Here is a 22546-nt window from a genome sequence, read left to right as displayed (position 1 = left end):
ACTACTGACAGGACTAAACTAGGACTAAAGTAGGTCTAAACCAGGTCTAATCAGGTCTAAACCAGGACTAAACTACTAAACAGGACTAAAACCAGGACTAAACTAGACTAAAAACTACTGACAGGACTAAACTAGGACTAAAGTAGACCTAAAACCAGTAATCCAGTCTAAACCAACTGAACCAGGTCTAAACCAGGACTAAACCAGGACTAAAGTGTGAACAGGACTAAACTGCAACTAAACTAACAGGACTAAACCAGGACTAGAACTGGCCCAGACAGGACTAATCAGGACTAAAACCAGGTCTAAACTATGACTAAACTACTAACAGGACTAAACAAAGACTAAACCAGGTCTTAACTATGACTAACTACTGACAGGACTAAACAGGTCTAGGTCTAAACCAGGACTAAACCAGGACTAACCTACTAACACTAAAACCAGACTAACTATGACTAAAACTACTGACAGGACTAAACTAGGACTAAAGTAGACCTAAACCAGTAATCCATGTCTAAACCAGAACTGAACCAGGTCTAAACCAGGACTAAACCAGGACTAAACTGTGAACAGGACTAAACTGCAACTAAACTACAAACAGGACTAAACCAGGACTAGAACTGGCCCAAGACAGGACTAATCTAGGACTAAACCAGGTCTAAACTATGACTAAACTACTAACAGGACTAAACAAGGGCTTGATCAGGACAAAACCAGGACTAACCAGGACTAGAACAGGACTAAACCAAGTCTACAGCAGTGGAACTAAACCAGGATCAAACCAGGACTCGTGAAACCAGTCTAGAGAAGTACTACTGTTGTATTTCTGCAGTGAAATCACCTCTAAAAGTACTTGTAAGTGAACAGTACTTTGTGTAACTCTTGCAGTTGAACCTCCGTCTTCTTCCGCAGTGATATTAGTGAAAACTGAGAGAAAATAAAATCCGTTTTAACCCCACACCGTCGGACTCATTTGCAGTAAGTTCTGGGTAAAAATCCGTAATGTAAAAATCAAACCGTAAATGATCCGTGTTGAGATCTGCTCGTTTCCAGCACAAGTCTGAGCTCCTAATGAGACTCATGGATCTGTGGAGCTTTTTCCATCTTTGACATTGATCTTCAAAGAGAGACGGACGGGGTTTTATGTGATTCTGAAGGATTTGAAACGAGCAAAAAACTGTAATTATGTCGGTAATGTGATGTCCTAAATGTCCCCGTGTCTCTGCGGGGTTTTATTCTGTGTCAAAACTTCTCACCGTGGAGTTTAGATCCAGTCAAATGAAGCTCATCGACGCTTGCGGTTATAGGAGCGAATTTGGAGATGAGGAATTTATTTACGTTCAGACTGCAGCCTGAAGAATCTGTGTATCATTCGTTCATTTGTTTTTCAAGATAAAACCAAAAATAAGAAAAAAATAAATAAATCATTCATTATTTGTCTCCAAATCAAAACGAAAAAACGGATAATGATTCATTTCTCGTTTCCGTGTCAAAATAGGACTAAAATAGGACTAAAACAGGACTAAAACAGGACTGAACCAAGACTAAACTGTATTCAGTCCTGGTCTGGTTCTGGTGTGGTCCTGGTCTCAATCACGGTCTCAGTCCCAGTCTCAGTCAGAAGTCTGGTCCTGGTCTGGTTTCAGTCTCAGTCTTGGACTAGTCCCAGTCTCGGTTCTGGTCTCGGTCTCAGTCCTGGTCTGGTCCCGGTCTCAGTCCCGGTTAGGTTCTGATTTGGTCCTGGTCTGGTCCTGGTCTGGTCCTGGCCTCAATCATGGTCTCAGTCCTGGTCCCGATCTCAGTCCCCGTCTGGTCCTGGTCTCAGTCCCAGTCTCAATCATAGTCTGGTCCTGGTCTGGTTCCAGTCTCAGTCCCCAAAATAGTCTCAGTCTCAGTCCTTGTCTGGTCCTGTCTAGTCCTGGTCTGGTCCCGGTCTGGTCCCGGTCTCAGTCCCGGTCTGGTCCTGGTCTGGTCCTGGTCTGGTCCTGGCCTCAATCATGGTCTCAGTCCTGGTCCCGGTCTCAGTCCCGGTCTGGTCCTGGTCTGGTCCTGGTCTGGTCCTGGCCTCAATCATGGTCTCAGTCCTGGTCCCGGTCTCAGTCCTGGTCTGGTTCCGATCTCGTCCTGGACCTGGTTCAGTCCTGGTTCAGTTCGGCATCACAGTTTAAGTCACTGAAACGGGAAATGGCCATTATCCGTTTTTTTCTCTTTTTCTCTTCGTTTTTTTTCTCTCTTCCTCCCCCTTTTTCTCTCTCATTTCTCTCTCCCACCTCATTTTCTATTTCTCTAAAATTTCCACACTCTCTTTGTTTCTCTCTCCTCACTTCCCTCACTTTCTTTCTCCGTCCCTCCCTCTCTCTTCCTCTCTCTCTCTTATCTTTTTCCTCCTCCTCTCTCTTTCTCTCTCTCTTCCTCTTCTCTCTCAGGGCTTATAGGTCTCAGATAACAGGAGCAAATGAAGAGGAGAGGAAGTGAAAAGTCGACAGAAGTGTTTTTTTTTTTTTTTTTTATCATCCCGCGGCCGTGGAGCTGCGCTTTTGTTCAAAACACTTGTTTACAAAAACGTGAAATATTCAAACGCAGAAGTGAGAACGACTGAACGAACTGTAAGAGAGAAAGAGAGAGAAAGAGAGACGACGCGCTCACACCGGGACAACAACCCCACAGTAATATTAAAGCAACACTGTGGAACATTCTAGAGATCACATATTACCTGCACAAGTCTGAAAAATACGGCATATGCGTTTGTCTGCTATAGTTATAATCTATGACGCATAATTTTATTTTTTGGACATTTTAAATCGCAAATCGCCTACTTCTGTTTAAGACTTTCATATTACACTATTTTCTCAAACAGTCCTGGACTTGTGTTTAGTTTCACTCACAGTTTAACGCCCAAACCCTCGAAATCCGTGTATCATTCGTTCATTCGTTTTTCAATATAAAACCAAAAATAAGAAAATGAAAAAAACAACTATTTTCTTCATTATTTGTCTCCAAAACCAAAATGAAAAAACGGATAATGATTTGTTTTTTCAGTTTTCGATTTTGTGTTTAAATGAAGAATGGAAAAAATGAATAACGGACGTTTCCCGTTTACGAGACTTCCGTGACTGTGATGCCGGACTTTTGCACCGCATACGGACTGATCCAGGTCCAGGACTAGACCGGAACCAGACCGGAACCAGACCGGAACCAGACCGGAACCAGACCGGGACCAGAGTGGGACCAGAGTGGGACCAGAGCGGACTTCGAGCTTTGACTCCGAGCCTCCGCAGGGTCTGAGCCTCAGCTTCGAGCACCGGCCCTGCCATGGGCTCTGAGCCTCTGGTCTGGTCCCAGTCTGGTCTCGGTCTCAGTCCCGGTCTCCGTCCCGCTCTGGTCCCGCTCTGGTCCCGCTCTGGTCCCGCTCTGGTTCCGGTCTGGTTCCGGTCTGGTCCCGCTCTGGTCCCAGTTTGGTCCCCGTCTGGTTCCGGTCTGGCCCCAGACCTGGATCAGTCCTGGTTCAGTCCGTATGCTGCGCAAAAGTCCGACATCGCAGTCACGGAAGTCACGTAAACGGGAAACGGGAAACGGCCATTATCCGTTTTTTCCATTCTTCATTTAAACACAAAATCGAAAACTGAAAATACAAATCATTATCTGTTTTTTCATTTTGGTTTTGGAGACAAATAATGAAGAAAACTGTTGTTTTTTTCATTTTCTTTTTTTGGTTTTATATTGAAAAACGAATGAACGAATGACACACGGATTCCTCGTTATTTAGGCTGACATTTTGAGCTTTGGAGATGTAAACAGACTAATAATAATAGTAAATAATAAACTAATAATAATAAAGAGTTCATCAAACTTGTGTGAATGAAACAAAACACAACACCAGGTCTGTTTTTTGAGGAGGAAACAACATTATAAGACAGAGAAAAACAGAAGCGTTACATGGTGAACCTTTAAATTCTGAGAAGTTCTTGTCATTTTTAATCAAGTTTAGTTGTAAAAATCACTTAATCCGTGCTTCCTTCGCCCAAACAAAACAATTCCCCGTTGTAATTTTACAGTAACGATCTTAATTCCCGGTGTTTAATCCCGTGTGTCGGCGCTCGTGTTGTATCTCGCTCGTCGTCTCGTCAGGGCTGATAAAGGTCTGTTTGGCGATGTCTCTGGTGCGTCGCGGTGACTGGCAGCTTCCTGATTACCGTCTAACCGCGGCAGCAGTGCATCATGGGATATCGCTCCGCAGACAAGAGCTCCTGTCAGCGCCGGAGTGGATCAGAGCGGGCGGGGACGGCGGTGACAGCCACAGTTTAGCGCCAACGACAAAAGAATTACAATATTTAGGATTTTTCAAGTAACTTTTCCGGTGGAGGGTCTGTTGTAATATTTTTCTGGAATGTTCCACAGTATGTTTAATGTGTATTTTTTGAACTGTTATCTAATAAAATAAATGTTCCTGGCAAAGCGATAACATCTCCATGGAGACGAGCAGGTGGACCCATATCAGAAAAGTTACACAACGCACCTTTAATCATTTATTTATTTATTTATTTAGCAGAAAAAATACAGTTAATCAAAGCAGGTTTTGACAGACAAACTGTAAAAATGCGTGTATACAGTGAGCTTTTCGATTCGATACGATAATATTTCAAATCGATTCAATAAAAAAATTGTTTCTAAATAATGACTGTGATACTAAAAGTCTTTGTTAAACCACGTCTTGTGCAAAGTTAATATGAAACACAAACATTTTAATCATCAAAACTGTGAAAATGTCAAATGTGTCGCATAAACGATGTGTCGTACCTCAAAATAAGCAACGCGATTGCAGCTGTAATGAAATAATTTTGTAAAATATACCTAAAACTTCTCTTGGCGATATATCGATACTGTACTCACATTAAACTCTACGATATTTTGATATTTTTGCACACCTTTACGTTAAAATATTGTGTGAGCAGTAGTGCTGCTTGATTCTGGAAAAAAATCATTATCGCGATTATTTTGGTCAATATTGAAATCATGATTATTTTTAAATTACACAATGCATTTATTCAGCATTTCTCTCTCAAAAAAAAAACACTCTATGCTTAAAAAATAAAATAGACATACCTGTACTTATTTATGCAAAACATATCCCAAAATAAACTTTATTAAGCTTTATTCGTTTCAACTCGATTATATGAGTTTGGAGATCATTTGACACACAAATCGAAATTATTGCACAGCTTAAATTTTAATGTGGATTTGTACATCAGCAGTGACAGTGGCTTTTAAGAAGGTGTGTTGGAGAGTTTCATGAATTATGGACCATGATACTGAAATGAAAATTACTCTTTTTTTCTTGTATAAACGTGTATACGCAGTTTACCAGCCTGTCCAGTGGAATAATGTTTGAATGGTCATTATTAATAAAATTATTTGTGTGTAATAATTCTCAAGCCACAAGATCTCGCGAGACAAAACTACCATGAGATTGTGCACACATACTATATGATCTTGTGAGATTTTTTCCTCGTTTTTACATTTGGATTAAAGAAATGTACTGGTGAGTTACATTTTTCGAGTGTGGTCCCAAAAAAACTAGAGTTGCAGTGACAGCAGAAATCTTAAATAAAGTAAATCAGAAATGGTGAAGCTAAAACTGGGAACTGAAATGCACAATGTATTTATTATAGCCTAAATCAGACATGTCAAACTCAGGCCCCGGGGCCAAATGTGGCCCATGATATAATTATATTTGGCCCGTGAGATCATATCAAATATGTATTAGATCTGCCCGCCGACTACAGATGGACTACAGAGACATTATTTATTTAAAATTGTGTGAGTATTTTATATTCTGCTTGTTGTGGAGTCAATGTTTAAGCAAAACTATTATTAAACATTTATTTTAGTAAGAAAAGGTTTAACATAACTTATCTCGAAAGAAAAGAAAACATGCAGATGTTGTTGAAATTTTTCAATAAATATTTAGATTGATTCACGACTTAGTCCAGTTTTTACTTTTGGCCCTCTGTGAATTTGAGTTTGACACCCCTGACCTAAATAATGTCAAACTCTTGTCTTTTTTTTAACTTGTGGATCCAATCTCATGTCTTGTCTTTTCATTTGTTGGTATTTTGGTCTAAAACTAAAAAAATAACTCCCCAAAGATTAAGAAATGTTATTTATCTGAAAGCATACACTGCATATTTTTCCATATTTTTGGTTGATTCGATGAGTTCTGTTTTGTACTTTCTTACTTTATGCTGATATCTTGTGTGTTTTGTGTGTGTTTTTCAGGTCGTAGCTCCGCCCGTAGCTCTGCCGCTGTGACAGAGGGCAGCTCAGTGGAAACCATGAGTGAGTTTGTGATGTTTTTGCTTCTGTGTTTAAACTCTTCATGTGTCCTGCACCCGCCCGCCTCACTGCACCTCCACAGAGTTAAACCCGCTCCCCGCTCAGATTACTCCCCCCCCCCCCTTCCTTTTGTTTATTCCGCCCACAACCTTCCCTTTAAAACTATCTATCTTTGCTTTGGAGGCTAAGTCCGAGGTCAGGCTCCAGAGAAGTGGATTTTATTGTAGTTTGGAAAGGCTAAAAGTAAGATTTGAATCAAACTATTTTTCTGAAAGGGTCTTAAGTGAATAAAGGAGTGTGTCAGACGTATGGGAGCGAAACAAGAGTGTGTGGAATATGTTTGTAAATGGTGAAGTTTGGAGGTGAAATGTAAAACGAAACCAGGATTAAACCAGGTCTGAAACAAGACTCAGACTGGGACTAAACCAGGACTAGATCAGTGAGACTAAACCAAGTCTGAAACAGGATTAAACCAGGTCTAAATGTAATAAACCAGGTCTATACTAGGATGAATTTGGGACTAAACCAGTCTAAACAAGGAATAAATTGGAACTAAACCAGGATTTAACCAGCCTAAGCCAGGACTAAATTGAGACTTAAGCAGGACTAAAAAAAAGACTAAATAAAGCAGGACAAAACCAGGTCTAAAAGAACTAAATCAGGACGAAATCAGTCTAACCCTAAACTAGAACCAAAAACAAGGTTTAAAACAGAACTAAACCAGGATTAAACCAGGACTAAACCAGGATTAAACCAGGACTAAACTGAGACTAAACCAGGACTAGATTAGGAGACTAAACCAAGTCTGAAACAGGACTAAACCAGGACTATACTAGGATGAAATTGGGACTAAACCAGTCTAAACCAGGACTAAATTGGAACTAAACCAGGACTAAACCAGTCTTAAGACAGGACTAAATTGAGACTAAACCAGGACTAAAAGGTCTAAATAAAGATGGACTAAACGAGTCTAAACCAGGAAAATAAATTAAGACTAAACCAGGAGTAGAGTAGGAGACTAAACCAAGTCTGAAACATGACTAAATCAGGATTATACTAGGATGAAAATGGGACTAAACCAGGACTAAACCAGTCTCAGACAGGACTAAATTAAGACTAAATGAGGACTGAAAAAAGGACTAAATAAATCAGAACTAAACCAGTCTAAACAAGGATCAAACCAGGTCTAAAAGGACTAAATCAGGACGAAATCAGTGTAACCCTAAACTAGAAACAAAAACAAGGTTTAAAACAGAACTAAACCAGGATTAAACCAGGACTAAACCAGGATTAAACCAGGACTAAACTGAGACTAAACCAGGACTATACTAGGATGAAATTGGGACTAAACCAGTCTAAACCAGGACTAAATTGGAACTAAACCAGGACTAAACCAGTCTCAGACAGGACTAAATTAAGACTAAACGAGGACTGAAAAAAGGACTAAATAAATCAGAACTAAACCAGTCTAAACAAGGATCAAACCAGGTCTAAAAGGACTAAATCAGGACGAAATCAGTGTAACCCTAAACTAGAACCAGAAACAGGACTAAAAACAGAACTAAACCAGGATTAAACCAGGACTAAACTAGGACTAAACCAGATCTGAAACCAGAAAACCACTTGCACAGAGGTAGGAGACTAACCACTGTGCCACCATCGGGCTAAACAAAGTTTAAACCAGGACTTGACTTGGTCTCTATCAGGACTAAACCAGGTCTAGATCCTGAATGAACAGATTAAATTCTTGGTGAGTTAGATGTATTTTTCTGAACGGACTTCCTGTGTCAGCTCATTTGAACTTTTGATGAGAAATATTCCGATAAGAGAAAAGTCAGACTCATAAAAGGTTTCAAACTGCTAAAGGTCAACTCTTCTCTGTCATTGTATTTCTGCTTATTTTTGCATTTTCTTTGTAACTAGAAGGATCTGAAACGGCTGTAGTCCAGTGATAGGGACTGGAGGACTAAACCAGAACTGGACCAGGACTAGATCAGGACTAAACTAGGGCTTTATTAGGACTAGATCAGAAATGAGCCAAGAGTAAATCAAGACTAAACTAGATCAAAGCCAAGACTACACCATCCGGATTAGACCAAAACTAAACCAGAACTAAACCAGGACTAGACTAGGACTAAACCAGGACTAGACAATTTCTAGTTTAGGGAGGGCATCTGATGTAAATTTTGCGTATTACACACTCAATATTGGCTTAGAAATAAAATAGTAACATAATACAATCCGTGTGTCATTCGTTCATTCATTTTTCAAGATAAAACCAAAAATAAGAAAATGAAAAAACAACAATTTTCTTCATTATTTGTCTCCAGAACCAAAATGAAAAAACGGATAACGATTTGTTTTTTTCAGTTTTCAAAAAAATGGAAAAAACGGATAATGGCCGTTTCCCGTTTATGTGACTTAAACTGCGATGCCAGACTGAACCAGGACTAAACCAGGATTGAGACCAGGACTGAGCCCAGGAACAGGACCAGGACTGAGACCAGGAGGAGACTGGGACTGAGAACAGGACCAGACCAGGACCAGACCGGGACTGAGACTGGGGACAGGCTGGGACAGGCTGGGACTGAGACCAGGACTGAGACCAGGACTGAGACCAGGACTGAGACCAGGACTGAGAACAGGACCAGACCGGGACCAAACCAGGACTAAGACTAGGGCCAGACAGGGACCAGACCATGACTGACACCTGGACCAGACAGGACTGAGACCGGGGCCAGACTGGGACCAGACCGGGACCAAACCAGGACTGAGACTGGGAACAGGACCCAGGACTGAAACAGGGACTGAGACCAGACCAGTTTAGTCCTGGTTCAGTCCGGTATCACAGTTTAAGTGGGAAACGGCCGTTATCCGTTTTTTCCCCATTATTTATTTAAACACAAAATCGAAAATTTTAAAAACAAATCATTATCTGTTTTTTTGTTGTTGTTTTTTTGTTTGTTTTTTTGAGACAAATAATGAATAAAATAGTTGTTTTTTTTTCTTATTTTTGGTTTTATTTTAAAAAACAAATGAACGAATGACACGTGGATTTAATATTATAACATAAATAAATAAAACTCATCAATACCGCTTTCTAATTTCCAGAATTGCATTAAAAGATTGTATTAAAATCTGAGTTTAACTGGATATTTCTCCTCACTGGTTCACAATGATACATTTGACACAAGCAGATTATCTTAGAATTTACTGAAATGGCATTTTACATTTATTATTAGTGTTCGGACATTCATAATCCAGTCCCTATTCACTGCTGGCCAAAAACTGGAAAAATAAACAAATAAAACCGGATTAGACAGACTACAATAAGCGAAATTAACAAAGGATGCAAGCTTGGGTGGATTCTGAAAGGAACATTTTATATTCGAAAAATAAATCGTAGTAGCAACAGAAATAACTTCAGAACATAAATCAACTTTGGTATTGTTTTTAAAGATTATCCATAAGCTTAATGTTATCTGTACATTTAGAGAAGAACTACAGCTAAGAACTACAACAAACAAAATGGCCGCCGTAGTTCCCTAAAGGCGTTTAATCCGCTCGCATTAGCCCCATTGTTTTCATATCTGTCCTGGTTTTGCATGTTTCTGTCTGAGCATGGCCACAACTGCATGACCGGAATTATGGGTTATGTTTAAAGCAACACTGTGGAATTTATCAGTGTCAGAATTATGTTTTTGATTTGTTAAGATACTGAGCCCAAAGTCTTAAGTTATGGTAAATACTTGCTTACTTAGAATCATGCATATGTCATATTTACTCCAATAATTTAATACATTTTGGCTAATTTTAGATATTTATGGCCTTTCTGTGATTATTAAAGGATATAATAAATACGATTAAGCTTTAAGTTGGTATTTAAACAATATCAACAATCTCATTAATGTGAAATTAACTGAATCTGTGTGTCATTCGTTCATTTGTTTTTCAAGATAAAACCAAAAATAAGAAAATGGAAAAAAAAAAACCTATGTTCTTCATAATTTGTCTCCAAAATCAAAATAAAAAAATGGATAATGATTTGTTTTTTCAGTTTTTGATTTTGGGTTTAAATTAATAATGGAAAAAATGGATAACGAACTGAACCAGGACTAGACCAGGACTAAACCAGGATTAAACCAGGACTAAAACAGGACTAAACCAGGACTAAACCGTTTTCAGTCCTGGTCTGGTCTCGGTCTGATGCTGAGCTGGTCCCGGTCTGGTCCCGGCCTCAGTCCTGGTCTCAGTCCTGGTCCTGTTCCTGGTCTAAGTCCTGGTCTCAGTCCTGGTCCTGTTCCCGTTCTCAGTCCCGGTCTCAGTCCCGGTCTGATCCTGGTCTCAGTCCCAGTCCGGTCCCGGTCTCAGTCCCGGTGAGGTCCTGGTCTGTGCCTGGTCTCAGTCCCGATCTCAGTCCTGACCCAGTTTCCGATCTCAGTCCTGGACTCAGTTCTGGTCCTGTTTCTGGTCTGGTCCCGGTCTCAGTCCCAGTCTCAGTCCTGGTCTCAGTCTCGGTTTGGTTCCGGTCTGGTCCCGGACCTGTTTTAGTCCTGTTTTAGTCTTGTTTTAGTCCTGGTTCAGTCCGGCATCATAGTTTCAGTCACGAAACAGGAAACGTCCGTTATCCGTTTTTTCCATTCTTCATTTAAACACAAAATCGAAAACTGAAAAAAACAAATCATTATCCATTTTTTCATTTTGGCTTTGGAGACGAATAATAAAGAAAATTGTTGTCTTTTCATTTTCTTATTTTTGGTTTTATTTTGAAAAATAAATGAACGAATGACACACAGATTTAACTGTCTTATGCTGCTAGTTTTGTATGAGTTTTATTCATTTTATTTTAATATTTTAGAAGTTAAAAAAGACAAAATTTGACATTGTAATAATACCAAGACTGCATTTTGGAAATCTGTTATTCAATTTGTACAGTACTTTAAAGTATATGACAAGAATCCAACTAAAAGTCAACCAAGAAACGTTATTGCTGCTTTAAATAACACCTGCAGTAACATATGTTGTCCACCAGGGGGCTCGTCAGTGTCCCGCAGTGTTGCTTTAACCCCCGGATCTTTGACATTGCTGATTTTGATGAGTGGATATAATTATGATGTGGTATCTTCCTTCAGGCTTCAGTTTAGATTGAAAGAGTTTTGGGGAAAGCGTGCACCCTTGTCTGAACCCCCCCATCTGTCCCACCACTAAACCCAAACTAAACAGCCTGCATTTTAGAGTGTTTTTGTCCTGCACCGAAAGGAGTAACCTATCAGAGCTTTTGCTGGAGGATGTTATAAATGGAAATTTACATTGAGTTCCATTGGCTTTGTTAACAGGGCCCGGTGATATGTGTTCCCATAATACATATCTAGCCAAATTTATTAAGACAAAATACATACACTGAGGATTTTGTTTATCTTGAGAGTTACAATAAGACAGTAAATGATGTTAAATATTTTGAAACTTTTAGGGAAGAATTGAAAGTGAATTAGAAAATTGAACGAGTTGGGATTTTAGATTCGTACACGATTTGAATGTTTTAAAGTCATGTTTCCATCAACGTTCTTAGTACGAAGGTTATTGACAGAAACACAAAAGGCTAATGATGAACAATTTTGTATAATTGATTGATGAAAAATGTTGAATAAATGATTGATTAAAAAAATTTTGAATAATTGCAAAAAAAATTCTGAATAATAATTGCAAACTCTTTTTTTTCAGTAAATAGTACTTACAGCACTTTTGTTCAGGATGCAGTGTACAATATAGGGCAGTATTTTATTATGTTACTAAATCACAGTGAAGGCATTTAGCAAATTGGATAATTCAATCAAGTTTAGTTTAAATTTGAGTGATTTTTTGGCTTTTAAGGACACTGTGAATCTTTCATTTAAGTAAATACCAGAGTTCAGCACAGGGACTAAAGTGACTCCAAACAGCCTATAGTTTTATTGATGGAAACATGACTGCCCCTCACTCGGATCAGGCTCAGAGGAACACTCATCACTCGTTCAGTTGCAAAGACAGAAAAAGGAATAACTAAATTTTACATTTACAAGATCCTGCATCGAAGGCGTTGTAAGTTACTCTTTCTGGGCACCGCAGGTTCATGCAGCACAGATGTTAAGGAAAACCGCAACTTGGACAATCTCTTCTCCAAAGAGGGGGTTGCCCCAGAGCCGGCTCTCCCCAATGGGAGCGCCGGGGGGAGGAAACGCCCCCTAGAGGAGGGCAATAACGGGCATGCGCACTCCAAGTACCGGCCCAAGAAGCGTAAGAAAGTGCCAGGCCCGATTCTGCCCAAAAATGCCCTGATGCAGCTGAATGAGATCAAGCCTGGACTCCAGTACAAGCTCCTGTCTCAGACCGGTCCAGTGCACGCGCCTGTGTTCGTCATGACCGTGGAGGTGAACGGGCAGCTCTTCGAAGGCTCCGGTCCCACCAAGAAGAAGGCCAAGCTCAACGCGGCGGAGAAAGCACTGAGGTCATTCGTTCAGTTCCCAAACGCGTCCGAAGCCCACATGGCGATGGGCAGAACCATGTCCGTGCACACAGACTTCACCTCAGACCAGGCCGACTTCCCAGACATGCTGTTCAACGCCTTCGAGACCTCGGCTCCCACAGATGACCCCTTCTATCTGGCCTCCAACAGCAACGGCTCCTTCAGCTCGGACTACCCCGCCCTCCCCTCTCCACTGCCCAGCCTGGTCCAAGCTCCTCTGCCCCCCGCCCCCACCGCCTTCATGTCCCCAAACAGCGGCAAGAATCCCGTTATGATCCTGAACGAACTGCGCCCCGGCCTCAAGTACGACTTTGTGTCAGAGAGCGGGGAGAGCCACGCCAAAAACTTCGTGATGTCGGTGACGGTGGATTCTCAGCATTTTCAGGGCTCTGGGAGGAATAAGAAACTGGCCAAAGCTCGAGCGGCTCAGGCGGCTCTGTCAGCTCTGTTCAACATGCAGCTGGACCAGGCTCCCTCCAGACAGCCCATCCCACGAGAAGGACTGCAACTGCACCTGCCACAGGTCAGACACTCACACTACTATGTATTTATCCACACTTTTTACAGGGGAAATGAAGATAAATTATGTATTATGTATGTTATTATTATTATATACATTATTGGAACAAGTTAGAAAAATTAGTAAAAACAAATTTCACATCCAATTTCAATACAAAGGAAAAGGGTTGACATGAGAATTATACTTGAAAAACTCTTTCTTAGACAGTAGAAGATACTTTTAAAGTCCAAGTAATAGTAGTTCCTAGTTTCCATGTAGTCCTTTGCTAGTTGTGCTATATAAAGACCATTCAAAAACAAGAAACCAGAGGTGGGGACTTAGACTTGAGTCAGACTTGAGTCACTATTTTCATGACTTGAGACTTGACTTGATAAAATGGACTAAGACTTGGGACTTGACTTGGACTTGAGGCCTGTGACTTGAGAGGACTCGAGAAGCACTTTTAAATCTGAACTATTTCTATTCTGACCGTAATGATTCACACTAAGATCTTGTAAACACATTTAAAAAGGAAAACTTTAAAAATGCTAATTTCTACAAAATAAGCATTAGCAGTTATATAAATATCTATTTTTCTTTTATAAAGAAGCATTTTATGAAGTAATATAAATACTCAAATATAAATGTACTATGATTTTTTATTTATTTATTTATTTTATTACAATTTATCTTAAAAATCATATAAATTGCAAAAATCTAAACTGTATTTGGTACTTTTTTCAGTTTAAAACTTGAAATGATCTGAAGCTTAAAGCAGACGACTTGGACTTGAATTGGACTTATGGGCCAGTGACTCGAGACTTGACTTGGACTTGCTTGTCTGTGACTTGGGACTTGACTCGGACTTGTGGTCAAAGACTTGATACTTACCTGAGACTTGCAAAACTTGCAAAACGACTTGGTCCCACCTCTGCTAGAAACTAGAAAAAACTTGTTCTAAAGTAGAAAAGGTACAATTTTCATCTATTTATGTATTTTATCAGTATCAATATGATAATATATAGAATATCTAGATTATACTGGTTCTAGTATCGACTAGTATTCATTTTTTAACCTTCCTGAACTACTCAAATCAGGATAGACATTTATGAATTCAAGTCAATTCAACCTCAGTAAGTGTTGATTACAAAATCTATACTCATACAGTGTAATGCCACACTGACAAACATTTCAGGTTCTTATATTGGTCTTCTTGAATATTTACACTTAACCTGTATGATTCACTGAGCCCCATTCTTCCAACACAATTTGATTTGAAGAAACAAAAACATATCTTAGTTTTAAATATTGTCTCTTTATCCAACTTTCTATATTATTATACTTATTTAAATCTACACCCATTCCTCATTTTAAAAGCCCTGAAGCTCTTTAAAACAAACTTGAATCCCAAACAGCGAACTCAATTGTTTCTTAAAAGTTGACAGGATGCAGTATATGATCACAAATGCACCTGCAGGTGTTCTCTGTTCATTTGTATTGTTTAGCGGCGCCTCGGTGAAAAATGCCTTTGGTTTGAATCCGTTGGACACTGCTGTAGCTACATTAAACTCGACACAATACCTATTATTCTAACGTCAGGAAAGATCTATAACAAGCTGCTATTGCTACACGGAAATCGTCTATAGTCTGAATTTAGAAACAAGCCGGTAAATTAGCTTTGCTTTGCTTGAAAAGTAATGTAAAGGTGCGCTGCGTAACTTTGTTATGGAGGTCTCGCTGTGTACAAATCTCACAGTATGATATTTTTGCAATATCCAAATCTCATGATAAAAAAAATTTCACGACTATACATCTCACGGTACGATATTTTCACGATATCCACATCTTACGGTACGATATTTTCACGATATCCAAATTTCACAGTACGATATTTTCATGATATCTAAATTTCACGGGGCGATATTTTCACGACATACATCTCACGGTACGATATTTTCACGATATCCACATCTTACGATACGATATTTTCACGACATCCCAATTTCACAGTACGATATTTTCATGATATCTAAATTTCACGGGGCGATATTTTCACGACATACATCTCACGGTACGATATTTTCACGATATCCACATCTTACGATACAATATTTTCACGACATCCAAATTTCACAGCAAGTTATTTTCATGATATCTAAATTTCACGGTACGATATTTTCACGACATCATGGTACGATATTTTCACGATATCCAAATCACAAGGTACGATATTTTTACGATATCCAAATCTTACTCTACGATATTTTTACGATATACATCTCACAGTACGATATTTTCATGATATACAAATCTCACAAAACGATATTTTCACAATATACAGCTCACGCTACGATATTTTACGATATACATCTCACGGTACCATATTTTCATGATATACATTTCATGGTACGATATTTTCACGATATCCAAATCTCACTGTACGATATTTTCACGATATACATCTCACGGTACGATATTTTCACGATATACATGTCACGGCATGATATTTTCACGATATACATGTCACGGCATGATATTTTCACGATATACATGTCACGGCATGATATTTTCACGATATACATGTCACAGAACAATATTCTCAGAATATCCAACTCTCGGGGTACGATATTTTCACGATATACATATCACGGTATCACGGTACAGTATTTATTGCGATATTTTATGGAGGCAAAAAAACTGGGAATAATTATGCTACTATTTCCTCTTAAAATGCCTTGACAAGACTTAATTCGAACAACTAAGACTTAAAAGTGTTTAGAACTGTTATTTCTTCATGTAGTTCGCACCAAAACCAAAGGATCATGGTAGTTCCCTTTAGTTTTTTTAGCTATTGCTGCACTATAACAATGAATTTAAGCAAAGAAACTTGTAATGCGATATATTGTGATGACCCACGATATTACTGAGAGACTTTCGACGATACGATATCACGATATTTTGGTTATTGTTACATCCCTAGTAAGAATTCGTGTTTTTCAAGATGTTTTTGCGCGATAAAAAAACCCAAAGAAATAAAATAAATAAATAAATGCAAGACAGATTTGTTTTTATGCTTATCAAATATAAAAATGATCGTCTTTATTTACATTTTACATTCCCTACCAGAGCCGTCTATGATTAGTGTTCACAAATTTTCCCAAGATGACGGCTGCTTCTTTGTTTTTATATTTTTTTATTATAATTTTGACACAGAAAGAAGCTATTGACATGCTAAGCCAATTGGACCCCGTAATCCTTTATAACAATGACATAATCTAAATGAGCATCAGCCTCTCCAAACACGGGCGTCTTTAAGGGACGGGCTCCACTGTCTTAAAGGGATGTGCGGGGTCTTAAACAGGTCTAAGGCGATCAGGAGACTATAATATTAATACAGATTAGAGGGTTTTTATTAGCTTTTATAATTGCTAATTGTTCTGTGGGAGATTGTGTTTGATTTCTGTGCCTCAAATAATTGTACAGTCGTTTTTTTTTTTAAATTATAGTAGCAACATTTATCTTTTTTCTTACTTTTCTGTCATTGTAATGTAGTTGAAATCGGAATAACAAACTTTTCTGGTGGAGAGACTAAACCGGACCAAGTTACGGGTCAGATCTGTGTGGAGAAGCGACGCCACTTACAGTCAGAATGTTGTTTTTCTTGGTCACTGTGAGCCATAAAACCACCCGTAATTGAATAAACGTAAAGTAGATCTGTTTAATGTCACACTGCGGAACATTTGAGGCAAGAAACAAGAATGTGATGGATCTTCAACAAAAAAAATTACATAGTTTTACACAATTTTTAAGCGTTTTCACCACTAGATTCAAGCCGGAGAAGTTTTATGTTATGTATATTTTAGTTTTATTCAAAAACGCTCTCATGCTTATAGATTTTCCAAATATTAAAATCGTCTAACTGTACTGTATCTGTGTTTTTGTTTTGTCCTCGTAGGTTTTGGCCGATGCCGTGTCTCGTTTGGTGGTGGATAAATTCAGCGAACTCACAGACAACTTCACGTCTCCGCACGCGCGCAGGAAAGTACTGGCTGGGGTCGTCATGACAACAGGTAACATAAACTACTCAAAATCATAATAATAGTAATAATAATGTGCCAGTTTTGTAATATAAGTTAGTTGAAATTTGATTGTGTGTATTTTCCACTAAAATCACACACAGACCAATGAATCAATAAAGTATCTCTCCAGCTCAGAACAGTTGATCAGATGAGATAGATGGTGTCTTGCTCAAGGACACAACAGCTACTGCCACTTCGGAAATAAGAAAAGGCAGTAAAGGGGGGGTGCCTATTTCAATACCATTTTTATTTTACATAGTTGAAAAAAAGCGGAGGGCCAAAACGTGTTGCCGTGATTCAGAAGTGGGGATTTGCAGGTTGTGACTTGGACTTGAGTCAGACTTGAGTCACTATTTTTAGGACTTGAGACTTGACTTGATTGAATGGACTAAGACTTGGAACTCGACTTGGACTTGGGACTTGACTCACACTTGTGGCCTGTGACTTGAGAAGACTTGAGAAGCTCTTTCATACCTGAATTCTTTCTTTTCTGAGCGTAATAATTCACTCTAAGATCTTGTCAAGACATTTAAAAAGGAAAAATTAACATCTCTACAGCTCTTACATACTCTATAAATACTTATATTTAAATATACTATGATTTTAAAGTACAATTTATGTTAAAATTCATATAAATTGCAAAAATCTAAGCTGTATTTGGAGCTTTGGTTTAAAGACTTGAAATGACTTGGAGCTCAAAGCAGACGACTTGGAGTTGGACTTATGGGCCAGTGACTCGAGACTCGACATGGACTTCTTTGTTTTTGACTTGGGACTTGACTCGGACTTGAGGTCAAAGCTTGATCTCACCTCTAACGTGATTTTAACCACCAGCCAGGACTGGTGGAGCCGGATCGAAAGGCGACACAACGAGCGTGCACAAAATGATCAGAATTATTTTTAAGAAGAATAAATGTTTACATGATCAAGGAATAAATTAGTTCACCTTTAAAATCAGAATAAACCACCCACTTACTTCAGAATTAAATTTAAGTGTTTACATGTTCTTTTTAAACCAGAATAAATTTTTATTCAGATTTTTATTCAGAATTAAAGCTCTTATTAAACGCGGCACATGTGGTCTTAAACTAGTAGTAAAGTAACAGTATAAAAGTATTAAAACTGATGAAGACAATTCTAAGGAAATGTTCTTATTAGAATCTAGTTTCGATGCTTTACTTTACTTTATCGTTGACTTTTTATTTGACAACCAAACAAGTTATCAGTTCTTGAGTCGTAAAACGTAAACAACATTTCTGATTTGCTGAAACTCTTCCTGGTCGCGTTGCCGTAGGAACGGACGTGAAGGAGGCCCAGGTGATCTGCGTTTCCACGGGAACCAAGTGCATAAACGGGGAGTACATGTCGGACCGGGGCCTGGCTCTGAACGACTGTCACGCCGAGATCGTGGCTCGGAGGTCCCTCATCAGATACTTGTACTCGCAGCTAGAGCACTTCCTCAGGTCAGTGTGTGTTGACGTTGTACTAATATCAGACCAAATGTGGACAGATATTGGTCCTTTAATTGGCAAAATGCAAATTAAATCAAATAAAGACTATCCGAGTATTTTTATCTGTAGAATTGTGGTGTTGTTAAAATATTTATTAAACACAAAAACACACAAACCACTAGTGGCCTCTTGTGAAATATTTGTTTTATTTGTGTACTTTTATGTTGTTGTCAGTCACATCTGCCTGCAACCTGCTGTTCACTGCCTTATCTTTAAATCTTTATTCATTTTAGTGCAACTCAGCAAAAAAAAAAAAGTAATGACGTGAAAAGTGAGGTTGCCGGACGCTATTGTGCACAGAGCCTCGGGGATAAATAAAGTGATTGAATAAATATCATGTAATATATATAATTTTGGTTGTTGGGGATCCAGAATATACACTTCTCCAATATTTAATGAAGATGTGAGTTCAGATGGGCGTGATTGACAAGTGGATTAGCCAATCAGAGACACCCACAGTCCGTCTGTATCAAAACAAATATGGCTTCTCACATGGGAAAAAAGAAAAAAATATTTATCACAGGGGACTGAAAAACATGGTGGACGTTCAAAAATTATAGATGAACAATGAGCTCCTTAATTTTACATGCGTCACTGAAATAAACAAATCTGTATCTCGATTTTTATTTGTGTGTGTGTATGTATATATATATATATATATATATATATATATATATATATATATATATATATATATATATAAAAATGTGTTTCTCACCTTCCACGGTGGTTGGTCTCTCACCCTCATTGAGCTCGGGTCCTCTACCAGAGGCCTGGGAGCTTGAGAATTCTGCGCAGTATCTTTGCTGTTCCCAGTACTGCACTTTTCTGGACTGAGATGTCCATTGTTTTTCCCTGGTATCTGTTGAAGCCACTCTTCCAGTTTGGGGGTTACAGCCCCAAGTGCTCCGATCACCACAGGCACCACTGATATATATATATATATATATATATATATATATATATATATATATATATATATATATATATATATATATATATATATATATATATATATTGTTTTTGCATTATCCAATAATGTTATTCAGATGGTGTTTTCAAAATACTTCAGATTTTCCTCAGGGCATCAGATTTTTCTTTGACTAATGTGTAAAAACTGAAATTATAGCTTAATATGAGCTTTATATAACTATATATTTACGCAATATATCACAGATAAATACATTTTGTTATTATTTACAGAAGTGAAAACTTAATTTGTGGTTCTTGCTCTGGATTTTAAAAGTATTAAATATAAATATTGGTATCAGCAAATATCGTTTATCTGCCCATCTCTATTCAGATATGCTACAAACTGACCTTGACTGATCTTTGTCATCGCAGTAACTCAGACGAGGACCACCAGAAGTCGATCTTCTCGCGGTGTGAGAACAGAGCCGGGTTTGTGCTCAAAGAGAACGTGCAGTTTCACCTGTACATCAGCACCTCGCCCTGTGGAGACGCCAGGATCTTCTCCCCCCACGAGGCCGGGGTCGAAGGTCACACCTCACTGCACTTTAACACACTACACTGTCTAAAGGAGGGTCTAAAAACATGTAAAAAGTCAAATAATACAGGTCTAAATACATTAGTTAGATATACTGTAAGTAAGAGATGATGAGTCACTCCTTCCCTTAGCCAGACTGTCTGAAAAACTTTTTTTTTTTAATCTATGAATAACCTGAATGAATAATTTCTGTTCCTGCTCCAGACCAGGGCGACAGACACCCGAACAGGAAGGCTCGGGGGCAGCTCAGGACAAAGATCGAGTCTGGAGAGGGGACCATCCCTGTGCGCTCCAGTAACACCATCCAGACCTGGGACGGGGTTTTACAGGGAGAGAGGCTCCTCACCATGTCCTGCAGTGACAAGATCGCAAGGTACAAAGAGACAGAGAGGAGAAAGACAGATGTTGGATATTTATAATGTGATTAAAAAATATATATATATAGAGAGAGAGTTGCAAATGTAACTATGGTTCTATGAATCCCAGGTGACTGCCAGAGGGGACTCCCTTTACACATGCGTAGTTTGAATATTAATATCAATAAAGTCAAACCCATGACCCTCGGATGGCCAATCAGGGGTCTGTTACTTCTTCTCTCACTCATTCTGTGTGAAGAGAGTCTCTGGTGGTCTGGAGAGATGAAACTATTTGGTGATAAACAACAAAAAAGTTAATATGTCTCATTTTGTGTGATTAAATTCCAGTAGAGCTGCGGTTGCCTTTGGTCATTTAATGGGCAGAATTTTCACTCACACTTAAGGATCCAAACACATTTGAACTGCAGTGTAGAGATATGATTTTCTGTTTTCTTTTAGCAAAACAAACAAACGTCGAGAGCTAAATTTACCTGATGTTGGTCGGGCTTCCACCTTCGTCACAGGTGTCGCTGGACGTCTCTGCTCTCAGCTGTTGTTCCCACACCAGCTGGTTAACTGTCTTTCCTTCTCTCTTTTTCTCTCTCTCTCCACTTACCTCCCTTTATCTCTCCCTCTCTCTCCTCTCTCTCTCTCTTTCAGGTGGAACGTCGTTGGTTTCCAGGGCTCTCTGATGAGTTACTTCACAGAGCCGATCTACTTCTCCAGTATCATCCTGGGCAGTTTGTATCACGCGGACCATCTGTCCAGAGCCATGTACCAGCGCATCACTGAGATCGAAGACCTGCCCCAGTGCTTCAGCCTCAACCGACCCCTCCTCAGCGGTCAGATACTACAATAATAATACATAAATACTGTCTATAATAAATATATTCAGAGCCATTTTGGATTGATTGGTTTTAGTCTTTGGATCTGGCAACTCAAAGTGCAGAGCTCATTCCATTTTCTGATTGTATAAACTGAATGTGAACACAAAACCCAACTCCAAACAATTAGGACATAATGTGTAACAGTGTAAATGTGAATAACTTCCTCACTTACTTCTTAGCATCCTAATTATTCACCACAATGAGTTTATGAGCACTTTCAGAGACCAAAGTTTTACCATCACTGTAATGCTAACAACAGCAGAACAATTAAACACTTTATAATTAGATGCAGACAGGACACAGTGCTCTCATATTCTCAAACACATGGAGAAATCTTTAAACCCAGTTCAAACCTGCGTTGTTCTTCTCTGTTTGGCAGGCATCAGTAACGCAGAGGCTCGTCAGCCCGGAAAAGCCCCAAACTTCAGTGTGAACTGGGCCGTGGGGGACCAGGCTCTGGAGGTGATCAACGCCACCACAGGGAAGGACGACCTGGGACGGCCCTCACGGCTCTGCAAACACGCCCTCTACAGCCGCTGGATGCGCCTGCACGGAAAGGTACGCTGATATGAACGTGTGTACGCTGATATGAACGTGCGTACGCTGATATGAACGTGCGTACGCTGATATGAACGTGCGTACGCTGATATGAACGTGCGTACGCTGATATGAACGTGGCACACGCTGATATGAACGTGCGTACGCTGATATCTGATATGAACGGTGTACGCTGATATGAACGTACGCATGAACGTGCGTACGCTGATATGAACGTGCGTACGCTGATATAACGTGCGTACGCTGATATGAACGTGTGTACGCTGATATGAACGTGTGTACGCTGATATGAACGTGCGTACGCTGATATGAAC

At 39.2% G+C, this 22546-nt stretch overlaps 1 protein-coding gene across 1 annotated transcript in view; it reads left to right on the top strand.

Moving 5' to 3' along the window:
- LOC110165606 (adenosine deaminase RNA specific B1) overlaps window positions 1-22546 on the top strand; it is a 130722-nt gene that overhangs the window by 106059 nt on the left and 2117 nt on the right. The window contains exons 3-10 of the mRNA XM_055164991.1: window positions 6277-6336; window positions 12439-13358; window positions 17290-17404; window positions 18708-18876; window positions 20269-20423; window positions 20636-20804; window positions 21448-21629; window positions 22054-22232. Coding sequence (XP_055020966.1) covers window positions 6333-6336; window positions 12439-13358; window positions 17290-17404; window positions 18708-18876; window positions 20269-20423; window positions 20636-20804; window positions 21448-21629; window positions 22054-22232 — 1893 coding nt within the window. The 5' untranslated portion in view covers window positions 6277-6332. The remainder of the gene's footprint in view (window positions 1-6276; window positions 6337-12438; window positions 13359-17289; window positions 17405-18707; window positions 18877-20268; window positions 20424-20635; window positions 20805-21447; window positions 21630-22053; window positions 22233-22546) is intronic.

Source organism: Boleophthalmus pectinirostris, unplaced genomic scaffold (genome assembly GCF_026225935.1).
Source record: "Boleophthalmus pectinirostris isolate CB_2022bp ecotype Guang Dong unplaced genomic scaffold, ASM2622593v1 HiC_scaffold_11, whole genome shotgun sequence".
NCBI classification, from domain to species: Eukaryota; Metazoa; Chordata; class Actinopteri; order Gobiiformes; family Gobiidae; genus Boleophthalmus; species Boleophthalmus pectinirostris.
Note: the sequence above shows the minus strand (reverse complement) of the source record. Positions and strands in the feature narration are given on the sequence as shown.